Source organism: Myiozetetes cayanensis, unplaced genomic scaffold (genome assembly GCF_022539395.1).
Source record: "Myiozetetes cayanensis isolate MyiCay16 unplaced genomic scaffold, myiCay2020 scf10, whole genome shotgun sequence".
NCBI lineage: Eukaryota > Metazoa > Chordata > Aves > Passeriformes > Tyrannidae > Myiozetetes > Myiozetetes cayanensis.
Genome location: NW_026086605.1, coordinates 23,408,371 through 23,423,116, shown reverse-complemented (window position 1 = coordinate 23,423,116; position 14,746 = coordinate 23,408,371). Strand labels below are relative to the sequence as shown.

The window sequence follows — 14,746 nt, the reverse complement described above, 5'->3', positions numbered from 1 at the left end:
ACTATGAAGTCAACCGTAAGTAAGTCCAGGTTGATGGAAAAACAATATTGTTAGAACAGGGTGACAGATGTTGATTATCACAAAATGTCTGTTTAAGCATTTTGTATGTATCCATTTCCTCACTGCAAACACCTGAAATTTTTGTAGAAGTTACAAAGTAATTGTACTTAAAGACGTGGAATCATCTGCTAAAGAAATTGTCAGACTACATATTGCAAAAAATGACTGCTGTGGTTATTACTGTTGCTGCTCAGGGGAGCTATTCAGATGCCTCATTTATTGGAGCTTAATAGATTAAAAGTCCAAATTGAGTCTCATGATATAAACCTAATCAAATTCTAATCTGCATAATTTTCCCATAAGCATCAATGGGAAATTCATTTAATTTATGTTTCAGTAGTTGCCAATCATGTGTTGGACAATGTTATATTTATCAAAATATTTTTATTGATTTCTTGCTATGATATCTGGCTTTTCCTTTTTCTCTAAGAAAAAAATATTTCTTTGATATAATGACATAATGTATAGTCTTGCCTTACTTGCCTATATATCATTTTAAAGGGTGAGTTTTCCATTTTGTTTGTAGTTATTGAATACCTGTCTCTCTAAACTAGGTAATATTGCTTAATTTATTTGATAATTTTTATTCAGCATATTTATTTTTGCCTGAGGTCTAAATATGCAGGGTTGATTAATGATTCAACTGAAAAAAAGTTTGGCATCATTATATACTAAATTATTTTAGCTGCAAACCTGTGCTACACTTAGACGTTACCAACTTTGTGCCCTAGAAGCACCTAGTTTAGAAAACTATTAAATGGTAAACAGAGAGTAGGGACAATTAAAAAAAAGTCTGTAAAGAAAATTACTACAAAAAGGACATTTAATTTTGTTTTCCCTTAGTTTTCCATGAGAGCAAGAAGTTCTTCTCAGACTAATACTGACCAGGAATGTTTAAGGTATAGAGAAATAAAGTTTCCATTCAAGTAAACCTGAGGGAAGTGCTATGGCTAGTAACTACATATTATCTTACCTAAAATGAGAAAAATAGCAAGGAGTGAACATCAAGACTATGCTCTGCAAAGCACTATTAAATAAAGCCCGTTTGTTTTGGTAGTTTTGGGTTGTGTAAGCTTGTGGTGAACCTTGACAGAAGTAGTTTTTGGGTACTTACCATAAGAGGTTTTGTGAAGGGGGAAAAAAACCCTACAAAGCCAACAATAAAAACTCAGGCAATTCAGGTGGACTTCATCTTCATTTTTTATGCATGCTTGATAGTGAAACTCAAAAGATACTGGGACTGTGAAAAGAATTGTATAATTATCTGTGGATAAAATCCTCTAAGTTATACATGATTCTGCAGTAGGCTTAAAATATAATGCTATTTTTAACACATTGTGGTGTTCACAATTGAAAATGGAATCACTGTGGTGTGATTCAATGCTAAACCTCAAGATGATGAAACTCCAATCCTTCTCTTGATCTTTGTTTTTACAGCTTAATCCTGCCTTGTTAGAGCAGCCCAAGAACCAGTAGACCTATAAATCATTTACATTTTCAGCACATAGGGCCACTAAGACATCCAGGAATGGATCTCACACTTTGGGGAGTGGAAACTAGTATTGGTCCTGCTGCCCTGTACTTCCTTTTGAGCTTTGATTTGGACATTTTTAGTACAGGTTTCTGTAATTCAACAGTAAGGGAACGAACAGACATTAGAGAAGAGCACTTTCTTGGCAGGAAGATGGACAGCCTGTTCTCTCTGACAGCATCTCTCAGAGCTCAAAGCTCCAGGGCTTCTTCCAGTCCCAAAGCACTGGAGAGTAGTTAAAGTTGAGAAAGCTGTTCTTCTTCACCCTCCACTCTCTGTAGTTATACCTTGGCCTATGTTTGGGCCTGGAGCATCTCTGAAGGTGCTGCAGTCTCTGAAAGAGCTGAGAGCTTATGCAGTCACATCTGGTCTTCCACATTCCTCTCCCTTCCTAGAGCTTTAATGATAATCTCCAGGAGATTTTTAGATCTTCAGGCACAAATCGCAGTAAAAGTCAGAACTGAAACCAGAATTTAGAATTTCCAAGTTTTGAGGCCAAGCTACATCCCTGTCTTAGACCACATGGGACACTGGAGCTAGAATTGTTTCTAAATTGAATGGCTGTAACAGATTCCCATGAATGTCAGCAGCTCTTTAGCTGCATGACTGCTGCTGAACTTTCCAGGTATACCCAAGTGGCTGTACTTTGGAGAATAACAAGTATAGTCTATCATTCAATTGAATTCAGAGGAATATTAATGGATATTGTCAGCAAACAGTAGCAAAGGGATATAACTGTGAGGTCCTTCTGTAAGAGAATTATTTCTTTTTGGCTGACTCTGCCTTATGAAAATCCTTGTCCCATATTTCTGCATGATAACTTGTCAGGGGTGTGTTTGGCAGTTCACCACCTGTGTGTTATTCATATATGCTCAAAATATTATTGTTGTTTCATACTGCTTAGATGAGCCACAGCTAGTTAATAGTATATATGTCTTTTAAATTATACTTTTGAGGACTTTAGTGCATAGATTACCAGTGAATGCCATGCCATCTTTCCCTAAAATTGCATTATTTAAAGGGCACTATCAATTTACATGGTACTTTAATGACAAGACCACAACCTCTAGGTCTGCCAAGTGGATTTTCAGTTTGAGAAAGTGCTTGCTGCCTGCATAGAGTTCCAGTTTGGTAAAACAATCAACTTTGAAATGAAAGGATGGCAGAGAAGAAATGGGCAGAGGGAAAGGGGAAGAGAATCATACAGGATCCACTATGATCCTTAAGAACAGAAGATATTTTATAAATGTAACATAAAAGTCCACTTTGAGAATATGCCCATCTGAGTCTCAGTGGAGTCAGTGAAACAGAAGCAGTACACATTCACGAGACAAATTTGTTTCTACGTTAAAACCTGAGTAAACATTTATTGGCCCTCAGCAAACTTAAAGAATATATTTACTGCTATGAAGAGCAAACCTTCCTGCATTTCATGAGACATTACTCAGTAAAGTGAACTGCACGGGGAAAAAAATTAGCAGCTTATGCCCAGCACAATCAGCAGATCATTTGGCCATCAGGCCACTTGCTCCAAACAACATATAAGCAAGGCAAAATTGGTGGTGCTTTCAGTATGAAGAAGGCATGTTAAGCCATGCCAACATTCCTTAATTTTGAACTTCACAGTGCCACTGGCTCTCAGAATACCTGCATGTTATTGGTGAGCACCAGTTAGTGCCGCCCTGAGAGGCCCACAGGCCAGCCTGGCTTCAGGAAGCATTGTGCTGATAAGCCCAGTACTGCTCATCCCTTTGTAGGTGGTGTTTTGTAAGAGACAGGGAGGGTTTATACCCACCTGGCCCTGCTGAGTTCTGAGCTGGGGAGCACCTGGATCCCCAGTAACTTCTGGTAAAAAGACCTTGCCTTCTGTTAGGGAGGAAGTTTCTCCAGGGTTCTTCTTCCACTAAGATGAGTACAGCTTTAAGAGGTAGGATTTTGCCTCCAATGCAATGGTTAGGTTTTTACCTACTTCTGTGAGCAGTAGTATCTTAGAGGGAGCTGGGGAATACTCTTTGCACAGAATCAAGACATTGAACCAGCAGCTTTCTGTAGAGAATTGTAGCAGGCTCAAACTCCTTCAGGCAAGGTAGCTGAGTTAGGGAGTGGGAGTCCCTGCCTCTCAAAGAGGGGGGCTGCTGCCAGGAGGGACACAGTGACTGCTGACTGCCAGGCCTCACTGATTTTAAGCATGTCAAAGCCCAGAACCTGTTCCTTTCAGAGACACGATATACTTAGTTCACTGTTTGGCATCACCTTTTTTCAGAGAGGGGCAGGAGTGAGCTGCCTTCTGTTGAAGTTTCCCCAGTTTGATAAGGGAGACCTTATCGCTCTTTCCAACTACCTGACAAGAAGTTGTAGTGAGGTTGAGGGTTGGTCTCATCTACCTAATAACAAATGAAAGGACAAGAGAAAATGGCCTCAAGTTGTGCCAAGGGGAGCTTCGCTTGGATATTAGGGAAAATTTCTTCACTGAAAAAATTGCCAATCATTGGAGCAAGCTGGCCAGGGAAGTGTCGGAGTCACCATCCCTGGAGGTATTTAGAAGACGTCTAGATGTGACAGTTAGTGACATGGTTTAGTGGTGGACTTGGCAGTGCTAGGTTGGACTCAATGGTTTTAAAGGTCATTTTCAACCTAAATGATTCTATGACTCTGTTGTAGTGGTTATCCCTAAAACGGATGGTGGTAGGTTGACCCTGACTGATAACTAAGCCAGTCTGGCTCACTTCCCCACAATGAGAAAAAATACTTATGAGCTGAGGTAAAGCCAGTTTAATAAATGAGGAAAATAAAAACAAACCACAAAACAAACAACAAAAGCAAAAACCAAGTGATGCAAAGTCAATCACTCACCCAGTATAGCAATTCAATACCGGATGCAGTGGCTGCTGGAAATGGTATGATTTTGCTGTACCTTACCTCCTAGCTGTTGGCAAACAGAATTCCCTTCTCCACAAGTCCCCCACTGTATTTCCTTCCAGAGGGGCTATGCTCAGACTTGCATAGCCCATGTGAATTTTACTGTAGAGGTTGATCCTTTTAAGCAATTGTAGCCACAGCTCCCTCAGTTGTTTGTTGAACAAGGAGACACTGTGGTTGTAAGATCACAACTATCACCCCTGTTTTACGATTTTTATGAGCATTAATGGAACAAGGTTTGTGGACTGAAGGAGAAAATGGAATATGAAAAGGAAAATGAAAAGAGGTTGTGAGGAAAGCATGTCATTTCTAAATGAATGCTCTGTGCAGAGGAATTTAATCTTTTCACAACTGAAAATGGATCTTAAATCTGATGCCTTAGCTTGTTTCAGCTTCTGTAATGAAATAGAGTTTTCCTAATACCCTGTGACCTGAATTTCTCCCTGCTTTATGGGTGCTATTCCTTGACGTACAAACCTGTATTTTCTCAAGTCAGCATTCGATGATGGATGTCAAAATACAGGTCATGTATTATGCATATAGCATTACCGATTTAAGGTGTTTACTTGTCAAGTTGAAGAAATTCAAAAATGTCACATTCACTGAATCTGCACAGCTGTCACTTGTAGTTTTTCATGCCTTTAAATGAAAGTTCTGATAAAGCAGGTTAGTTTTCCTGCACTTTTTTTTTTTTTTTTTTTTTGTTCTCTTTTCCGGAGTCAAAAAATAGACAGCCTATGTATCGAATTTACTTTGTGACTTGGGAGTAGGAATGTGGCCTGAAGGTCTACGACACCATGTGAGTCCAAACACAGGCACACAAAATCCACAAATACTTCAGTTTTCCTTTTCCTTAAAATATTCCAAAGTTTTTTAAAAGTAAATTTCTATAAGTGTCTGAATTAAGTACAAGCAGGGAAATTAAATTATCAGATATTTCTCACATCTTTCCAGACCACAGGATGAAAAATATCAAGGCATGAGTCTAGTTTTACATTCAAGGTGAAAACAAATTCTCCTTAACATGCTTCCTGCATTTCAGACTGAATGCACTATGTGTGCAGTGTGCAATTACAGAGCTTCTGACAGTCGCTGTCTAACAGAAATGCTGCATTTACTTCAATTTTCTGACACCATCCTAAGAAGACAAATATTTGAAGGGTTAGAGAGGTGGCTACAAATAGCCTTCAATGGAGAGTGTGCGTGTCCGTGTCTCTATGTGGATGCACATTGCAGTGGAGGGAAGGCAAGAAGAACTTGCACGTTTAGGTGCAGTTATGCTAATTTACTTCATTTGGTTTTAGCTGCAGGGAAATGCTGATGTGCTCCTACCATCTGAATAGCCTGATTCACTAAAAAGTATTTTAGGGAGCGCATCCTGAGATGGGCAGAGGAAAGCCTTCAGGAAAAAGGGAGAAGCAGAGCCTCTATGGATGCTCTGAGCAGTACAATCCCTAGGGTACATGAGAACAGTATAAGTTTTCTTTGCTCTTAGATAACTGAGTGTAAAAAGTCTTGCTGTTGCCATTTTGACCTGTAATTCTGCAGAGAACCCAACTGGGCTTGCCAGCTTAACTGCTCAAGGAGTATGGATGAGCTTTTTCTATTATACTGTGACAAAGGCCATATCTTGCATCTCCTAACAGAATGCATTCCATAACAGAGTGCGAGACTTAAAACACTAGATCGTGCTGCAGAAGAAGGTGTCACATTAATACCCACCTGTCCTCAGGTAGCACTTCCTCCCTTTGGAGTCCCACTTTCATTTTCCTGCTGTTGAGAGAGTGTCTATATCACCTGTAAGTCATGAGATGGTGCCTGAATTACCTCTCTTAGACTCACTTTATGAGCCTGAGGAATCTCCAGCTCTGCCATGCAGAAGTAAATGTTCAAAGAGCCAAGACAGCTATCAGTCATAGTGCCCCGATACAAGGAAATATCTGCAAACCACTACCAGTTGGAAATGCAACTCACTGTCACCCTGTCGGTCTTACTGAATTAGTTTCAACACATCACCATGGCTAGGCTTAGTGAATGAAGATTTGAGAAGGACTCTACCCACAATTCAGCACAAGGAGCAATATTAAATGATTGACTGTTAACACTTCTGATTCCCTCATAGAAATCTGCTTTCTAAAGATTTTCTATGCACTGGTAATACTAAATAGAATTGTTTTACTGACTTAGATTTGTCTACGGCAATATTTTAGTCTTGCAGGCCTGTTGAAGATACCACATCCAATTCTTTTCTCCTAAGGAATATCTTCATAGACTTTTTACTCCCATCTTAGCTATCCTGTCTGTACAATCATCATGTTGTATCTAGTTTTCTTGTGAGAGAATGAAATTCATACCAGTACCTTCTGGAGGGCTAAGAAAGTCTCTCCTCAGTGATTCTAGTTTTATTGCCTGTATATTCTATATGTGATACAGACAAAACATAGGGATAGATGAATGCAAGAGAAATTTAAATCCCATTAAATCAAGAAGTCCAGATCTAGTGGTCCTTGTAGTTTAGGGGCAGTTTAACAATGATGGTAATTATCACTGGAAAAGAACCATAAATCCTTAAGACAATATAAAACCAGTACAACGTGGTAGAAATTACAATTTAGTTTAGAAATTTCCCGGTTTGTTAATTGGTCCCCAAACTAAAGAAAGGTAAACTATGTAATATCATATTCTCTAAAATCAGTAACAGATTAACATATCAATGAATTTAATGGTGTGAAACAGTTTCCACACTGCAAGCAGATAATGAAGTTATGTCAGGAATTAATTTGGCTTTGTTTAATTTAGAATCAGTATATGGAGAATTCAGAACTATTGACAGAGGACCAAAAGTCTGTCCCTGGATGTCAGGTGTGAAGTCAAAGAACTTAGGAATAATGTGGCAAAAAAATGTTTTCTCAGAAATGTATGTTTTAAAGTGAGCTTGGATCAATCCTATTTCTGGCATACAAATACTTGCCTAAAAATGCTGCCTTAACATTTGTCTACATTAAAGCCTGAAGTCAACCTCTAGCTTCACCATCCTTCTGCAATAATGACATTAAATGAATATTCCCATGCTTTCTACAGTTTTAATGGACAAGGGAGGTGGAATGCTTTAGTCTCAACAGTGAATTTCCATCCTTCTATTGCATGAGCTTTTGTATAACTACTTTTTTTTCAGTATTTATAATCAAACTCCAAAAGGCTTTGTCTGGGTATTTTTTGTTTAAAGAAACAGAAAAAAAGAGGGGGGAGAAAAAAAAAAAGACAAAAAATGTTCAGTGTCAAGGGCTCCATTTCAAAGTGTGTCGAGAATCAGGCTGAAAACATAATGTCTCTTGGAGGTGAACCTTGGTGGTCTCCAGATCTCTTTTTTCTGTGAGTGGCTGCCAACATGTTTCCTCTCTCACCTTTGTTTACTTTACATCTTTACTCCTTTCTAGTTTCCTTTCAAGGATTTGTCTTAGATACTGTTTGAAAACCTGTGTCTTTTTCTTTCTCATCCTATCTTTTTGTCTGTTAAAATGAATCCTTCCATCCCAGTATTCTTACAATGATAATCCTCATAGAAATGCATATTATAAATGATTACAAATTTACACATGAAAATTTAAAAAAAAAAGCAAACAAACAAAACACTATGTGTAGGTGGTATTGCTCCTGGAAAACACTTAAACCCTGCTTGTTGATCAAACCTAAAACCAACTAATGGAAGCAATTTGTTCCTCATGGTTGTACTACCATTTACAAACAGTACTGTTTAAAATGTTATTTTTTGTTTAAGAAAAGGTATTTATTTCAGGATTATTGAAATACTCATAAGACAAAATTAAACCTCTCAAACATTGTGGTCTTTTTTATTTTTATAAAAAATAAAATTTTATAATTTTTTGATATTTTAAGTAAGCATTACTCTTTCCATTTTGCACTTTTTGATGCAAAGGCTTAGGATAGCAAAATGAATTTCAGTTTCTCCATTAGCTATCAAATATCTAACAGTAGAAATAAACTGTATATTTCTGAAGGATTGTGCTTTTATGAAATAATTGTTGAAAATTAAGACAGTTTTTTTTAAATGACAAGTTTTTACCATACTTTCCTGGAAAAAAATAAAATCAAGAGATAGGGAATTCCCCATAGTTTGTCCTCTGTAAACTTTATCTTTTTTTTTTTTTTCTCCTTTTCTTTTTTCTTTTAGGCTTTACACCCCCTGGAATGGATAGGTCATCTCCAGACAACAGTCCAGTCCATGGCCTGTTACGTCAACCCTCCATTACAACAGGAGCCAACATCCCTATTATTACAGAGCTAGGTAAGGAAAGCTAACATTTATCCTTTCATGCACATTCCCGGATCTTTTTCCCACTTCCCTTGTTATGCAGTTACAGAAAAATTACCCATACTGTGTCTTACACTGTTATGTTTTCTCTTTTGATAACTGTTTTGAATTACTCTCTCTAAAGAAAGTTTAGTAACGGTTCACTTTATTTGAATGACTAAAATATATTTCTCTCCTCCCTTTGGGTTTTCTCCATTTTCTTAAATAAATATTCTATCAGGCAAGACGCTTTTTGCATAGTGTAACAAATAAGCAGAGGTCTTTGGGCTAAGGTTAGAAAAGGAAGAAAGCCACAGTAAGTATGAGCAGATATTTCCTGTGCATTTAATCAATTGTAAGAGGCCATTTGTTTATTTCTTCATGGTCCAAAGCTGTTTAATCATGTGTAACCAAACTCTGTATAATAGTATGAGATATTTTACTCCTGAGAATACGATGATGGTAGGTAACTAGACTCTGATTTCCACTCTAGCTGTGGGTATTTATGTTGTCAAGTGGTGTGATGTGAAGTGCAGAAGCTGTTCTGTTTTTTTCATGGCAAATACAAACTTGATCTGTGGTCCTTTGTCCTCTATTTTCTTTTTCAGTTTTATTTTTTAGAGCCTTATCTGTCTTTTTCCCTTACTTTATTCTCTTTCTGTACTTTCTTTTCCCCTTAAATACTTTACTTACTAGCTAAGCCTGGCAAACTTCTGCCTTTGGTTTCAATCAGTCAGGAAAAAAACAGTGGAACCCACATTCTTATGATAACTGAACTGGGTAAGAAGTGCCTTTTTCCTTCACATCACTGTCTTATTTTCTGTTGTTGTTGTTCTTACTGTCATCAGCTTTCCCTTTATTTATCTGGCTGTATCAGAGGGGCTACCCTCATGGCACTGCTTTGAATGTGTTTTATTTGTGGTTCTAGTTGAAATTGACTGTCTTGTTCTGGTTTTTCTTAATGATTTTTTTTTCACGCAGCATCAGTAAACCTTTGATCACACTCGTCTGACCTGCCGGCTGTTTTCATAGCACCTCCTCACCAATTCATTTTCTTTGGCCTGAGTCCCCACCTCCCGGCGCCCTCCCCTTCACCTCCCCCCAATTTTTCTCTCCTTTTCTCTCTCTCTTTCTCTTTCTTTTTTGTTGCTTCAGACTGTTGTCAATTTGGTGGACATGCCTTAGCAGTTTTCACAGGAAGTCCAAGAGGAACTAAAAGATACCAGGAAAAAAAACCCCAGCATCTTACTTTCCCTTAAGCTATTTGTTTGTTTATTTTAGGGAGTAGGCTTTTCCCCAGAAGCTCAGGTTTTGAAGCTGTAGAGAAGCAGTCAAGTTTCTGCATTGTTCCCTCCTGACACAGAGCTCCCACCAGCCTTTGCAAGCAGCGTTTGATGAGCTTTCCCTGTGGCGCAGCACAGCACGTTCCAGCCCACCTCACCTGGCCCAGAGACCTTTCATAGAAACACTAGCCTGCTAACTTGCATTAGGAAGATAAAGATATTGAGGATAACACACCTGCAGAATTCACATTAGATTTGTAGCATTTTGGGAACTGACACCATGCATGTCTAGCAAGCTGGTGTCTAAGGCAGGTATTAGTCTGCCAGATGTAAGTGGAAAAAGAATGGTACTGTCAATAGTGCCTACTCTCAACTAGCAAATTAAACTAAGGTACAAGCTTTTCAAAAAGCACATTTTGAAATTATACAGCAGGCTTTCAAATACTATATTGCTCAAGAATCTGGAGAATAAATTGATAGGTATTGTACTAAAGAAAAAAGTATTGTGGATATTGGTGTTTTCTTGGATGAAATTCTTCTGACTCCCAGGGCAGAACATTTCTCTGATTACAGTGAGGTGTTATATATTTACAGTTACATCAGGGAGTGGGAAGGCAGGAATTTTAAATCCTAGTCTCATCTCATTTAGACAGCTATTATGCGGCTTTATCTGTAGTAATTTATGTTTTGTAAGCTAAGCATGGCAAGGGCAGTAGAATATAGTTTTGAAAAGGAGTGGACAGAAAAGAAAACTATATGGGAGGTAATTAAACTGTATGAGAAGGAAGATAAGAACAGCAGGCAGAAAAATTTCTAGCTTAAGAAGTTCAGAGATGAAATTTGATAAAGTTAACAGCAACTCTCATGCTGTCTTCAAAGTTCGCTGGATTGGCTCAGGAGACGTGTTCACACAGGGAGTAGGGACATAGTCGGTATATGCAGTTTCAAATGCTCAAAAAGTTTTTAATTTCCCTTTCTTGCATGGGAACTGAAATTAATTTGTTGTTTAGTAAGTTGAAGGGTATTCCGATGGCATAGTTAAGCAGTCTGTGCTTTCATGCCTGAGGGAGATTAATATGGAAATGAAATATTTCATGAAATATGGTTCACTTGATACACTGATCTCAAGGAAACAACTATTTTTATTTGGAATGAGATGGAGGCAGAGGGCTTAACTGTGACAATGAAATGCCAGAGAAAGTCTAAATGACAAATACTACTTTATTCAGGCTTTTTCTTTAAAATATCCTCATGTAGATTCTTTTTCACACTGGCTAATATAGAATTTGTGGCTGAGAAAGTGAAATTACGGAGATAAATATTTGAACAAAAGGCAGTGCTGCAAGAGAATAGCTACTAATTCAGATAGATGCATGTTAAAGGGACAGTCTATCCTCTTTTGAGCTATAAGTGCATTAAGATAATTCCAGTAAGAATCACAGCAGCACATCTAACAGATGCCTGTGGGCTATATCAGAGTTTTATTGACAGCCTTTATTTTACAATGGGGTTCTAACTTTGTATCCTGTGATAACATTTCACTATCCATGTATACAGCCTTAGCCATTGTACCTGACCAATACCAAGATTGTCTCAATAAATAAGAGCATCATGTATCTCATTTTAAGTGCAGGCAGCTGGTGCCACAAAACTACTTTTACAGGAAAGGGATAGTCACCTCTCAAGAACAAGAGTGTCACCTCTTACAAGCAAGAGATTTTTAAATGCACGTTTTCACATCCATCTTGATTTCATTTTCAGTGACGTCAAAGACACAAGTCTGTGTTTCCAGACATATGCTGTTTCTTTTTCTTTGACTGTGTAATGTGTGAGGTTGCATGCTGGTGACCCAGAGGCACCTTATGATTTTACTGTTTTTCTTATTATTATTATTTTCAGTAAATGATTCAAATGTTCAGTTCTTGGACCAAGATGATGATGATGATCCAGACACAGAACTGTATCTCACGCAGCCCTTTGCATGTGGAACCGCGTTTGCTGTCAGTGTGCTGGACTCTCTCATGAGCGCAGTAAGTAAACAAAACCTTTTTCATTCCCTTCTGTCAGACTTATTACGAAAAAGTATGAAAGCATGGACCCTTTTCCTCAGGTAGGCAGAAGACACTTTTTTCTTAGATGTCAAGAATTTCAGAACCTAAACTAGGTTATTTTTCCTTAACTGAGATATCTAGGACTTCCAGGAGTCCACAATATTACAAGGAAAGAGTCTTATGTCAGGTTTTAAGGATAATGTTTTCCAAAAAAAAGTTGTCTCTTCCTTCTGAAATCCAGACACAAATTCAGTGTGTCAGTGCTATGCTCACCATTCATGTCAGACAGCATCAACTGTGTTTTGAGCTTTTAATTTCCTGTAGCTATGAACAATGCTCTGAGTATGAGCACTGGGGGACACTGATAGAACTATACAAAAGCCATTGTACACATCTCATGAACTCTGCTTGTGTGAAGAAAGGTTGTCCTCTCTTTTTCATATGAGTTTTCTTGTGAATCAAAACTTCAGCACATGCCAGAAACTACAGATGGTGGCCTTTGGTTATGTCTACATTAGGACTTTTGGTTTGCAACCATAGTACAGTTCTGAAGCCTCGGTCCTACTCCTTTACATTCTCCTCATATTGTCTAGGTTTTAAACCAGTCTTGCTCTGTGTGAGATATGCTTCTTTCAGAGTGACCTTAAGCTCTGATAGATATCACAAGGATGTAGTCTTTTTAAAATCTAAGCATAGGTTTTCTGAGCTCCCTGTGGAATAAAGTTCCATAGTGCTGGGAATCATCTGTTGTAAGTAACACTTTGTATGAGTAGATGGATTTCTTCAAGAGAGCAAAGTCTGACCTTCACCTAAACTCAGAATGAAACTTTTTGCTTTTAAGAAAAATTCACTGTGATCCTTATTATTTAATATTTTTATTTGTATTTCATATTTATGTATCTGTATTTTGTATTTTTCCCTGTTATATTTCTCATATGTTCCATCCACAGATGAATAATATCAGTCTACACTGATAAAAGTTTATTCTAATTCAGTCTAGGAGTTTTCAATACCCTCAGAAGATGCTTTTCTTGAAAGCTATTTACAATGTTTTGCAGATGTGACAAATTCAGAAAGCCTAAGCAAACACACTTAAACTCTGTACCTTCTCTAATTAAAATTAAGCTCTACCTATAAAATATTTAGTATTTTCAAATTTTATATGGGAATGATTTAACATGAAGGTTCCAAATTGTTGTATATCTACTCCCATTATTATCTAAATCAATGTCCCTGAATGTAATGTTCAGTAGAACACTTCCAGAATCTAAAAAAGTAGGGTTAATCATTCTGGTTGCCTCTGGCATCACCACAGAAAGAGAGTGAAATGTTGTGGACATCACTGCTTTCTTGTGCAAAAGTATGTCATGTAAATAATAGTGAGGCAATGAAAAATATGTAGAGACCATGCCTGTTCAGAAATTTTTATTTGGAACTCACCATGTAATCCTCATAATATTTTTAGTTATTGCTAGCTTTCATGAACTTTCATTTTTTGACAACATGCCCCTCCATTTCTGCAATTCCTTTCTTTAACAGTCTTTTTTCCAAACATTTTTACATCTAAGTGGTCATATTGTATGTCAGGGACAGTGCAACCTGAAGCCAAAGAAATGTGATAACAAGAGTAGAAAACTCTATACTTAGAAAAAATACTAATCAAGAAGACAAGCCAAGGATTCAGTCACTTAGAATTGTTCACCATCCTGTCTTTTCTTTCACCACTTTGCTGATTGGTGGTAGCGTTATTTTCTCTTTTATTCCTCAAAGGCCCAGTAAAGAGTTGGAAAAGTACAATTCTTCCTGACCCTTCAGAAAGGGTAAAATGTGTGAGATGTTTTCCCTTTACTATCCCTATTCTCATGGGAAAGATGTATTCTCCTTTCACTTCTTCTCCAAGGAAAAGAGCGTTTCTCACACAAACTAATCTACTTGCACTATATTATCTGTTTATTTTATTTTCTCCAGAGTACACTCTTTTTAGGAACCACCTTCTATTTGTTCTGTTTAGCTTCAAACCAGTATGGGCAAACTGAACCCAAAATCCTTGCTAAATTGTAAGATCTGCAGTCATGCTTTCATCCTATTAATTGCATAGGAATTCAGTAAGAAGTATATAATTTGCACTGTGCTGGCCTTTGCCAGCTCACTTAGAAAGAAGTATATAGTTCACTATTCAATCCTCTTTATGATTCAGGGGGTTTTACTGACAAATTTTTATAGGAAAATTCCAATTTATGATCTATGTTGGTATCTGTTATGCAAATTCCTTATATAGTCTACAATGCAAATGTACAATGCATGAACTGCTCCTTTAAGAATGAATCTCTTCTCACAGTAGTGGGGTTTTGTAGTAAAACAGGTGTAAGAAAGATTAGAAAGTAGAATAATACCCGTGCACACAGTATTATTTCTGACCTATGGATAATCTGAAACATACATATAATGTATGTATATAGAAAAAATATACAAAATATATTTAAATAATTCAGTTATTGGATAATCATAATTTTACAGTATAAGTGGTAAACTATTAGTTTATTTTTTTACAGTTTCATTAATAGAGAAATAGTGCACTAAACCCTACTCA

General features: G+C 37.3%; 1 protein-coding gene across 27 annotated transcripts in view; it reads left to right on the top strand.

Moving 5' to 3' along the window:
* Positions 1–14,746, top strand: part of KCNMA1 (potassium calcium-activated channel subfamily M alpha 1) — a 469,151-nt gene that overhangs the window by 431,026 nt on the left and 23,379 nt on the right. For 16 of the 27 annotated variants that reach the window (XM_050305299.1, XM_050305298.1, XM_050305297.1 and 13 more), the window contains 2 exons: positions 8,703–8,816; positions 12,005–12,135. In XM_050305299.1, the coding sequence (XP_050161256.1) occupies positions 8,703–8,816; positions 12,005–12,135 (245 nt within the window). Of the gene's footprint in view, positions 1–8,702; positions 8,817–9,518; positions 9,603–12,004; positions 12,136–14,746 lie in introns of all 27 variants that reach the window. The other 11 variants (XM_050305292.1, XM_050305291.1, XM_050305290.1 and 8 more) reach the window with 1 other exon arrangement.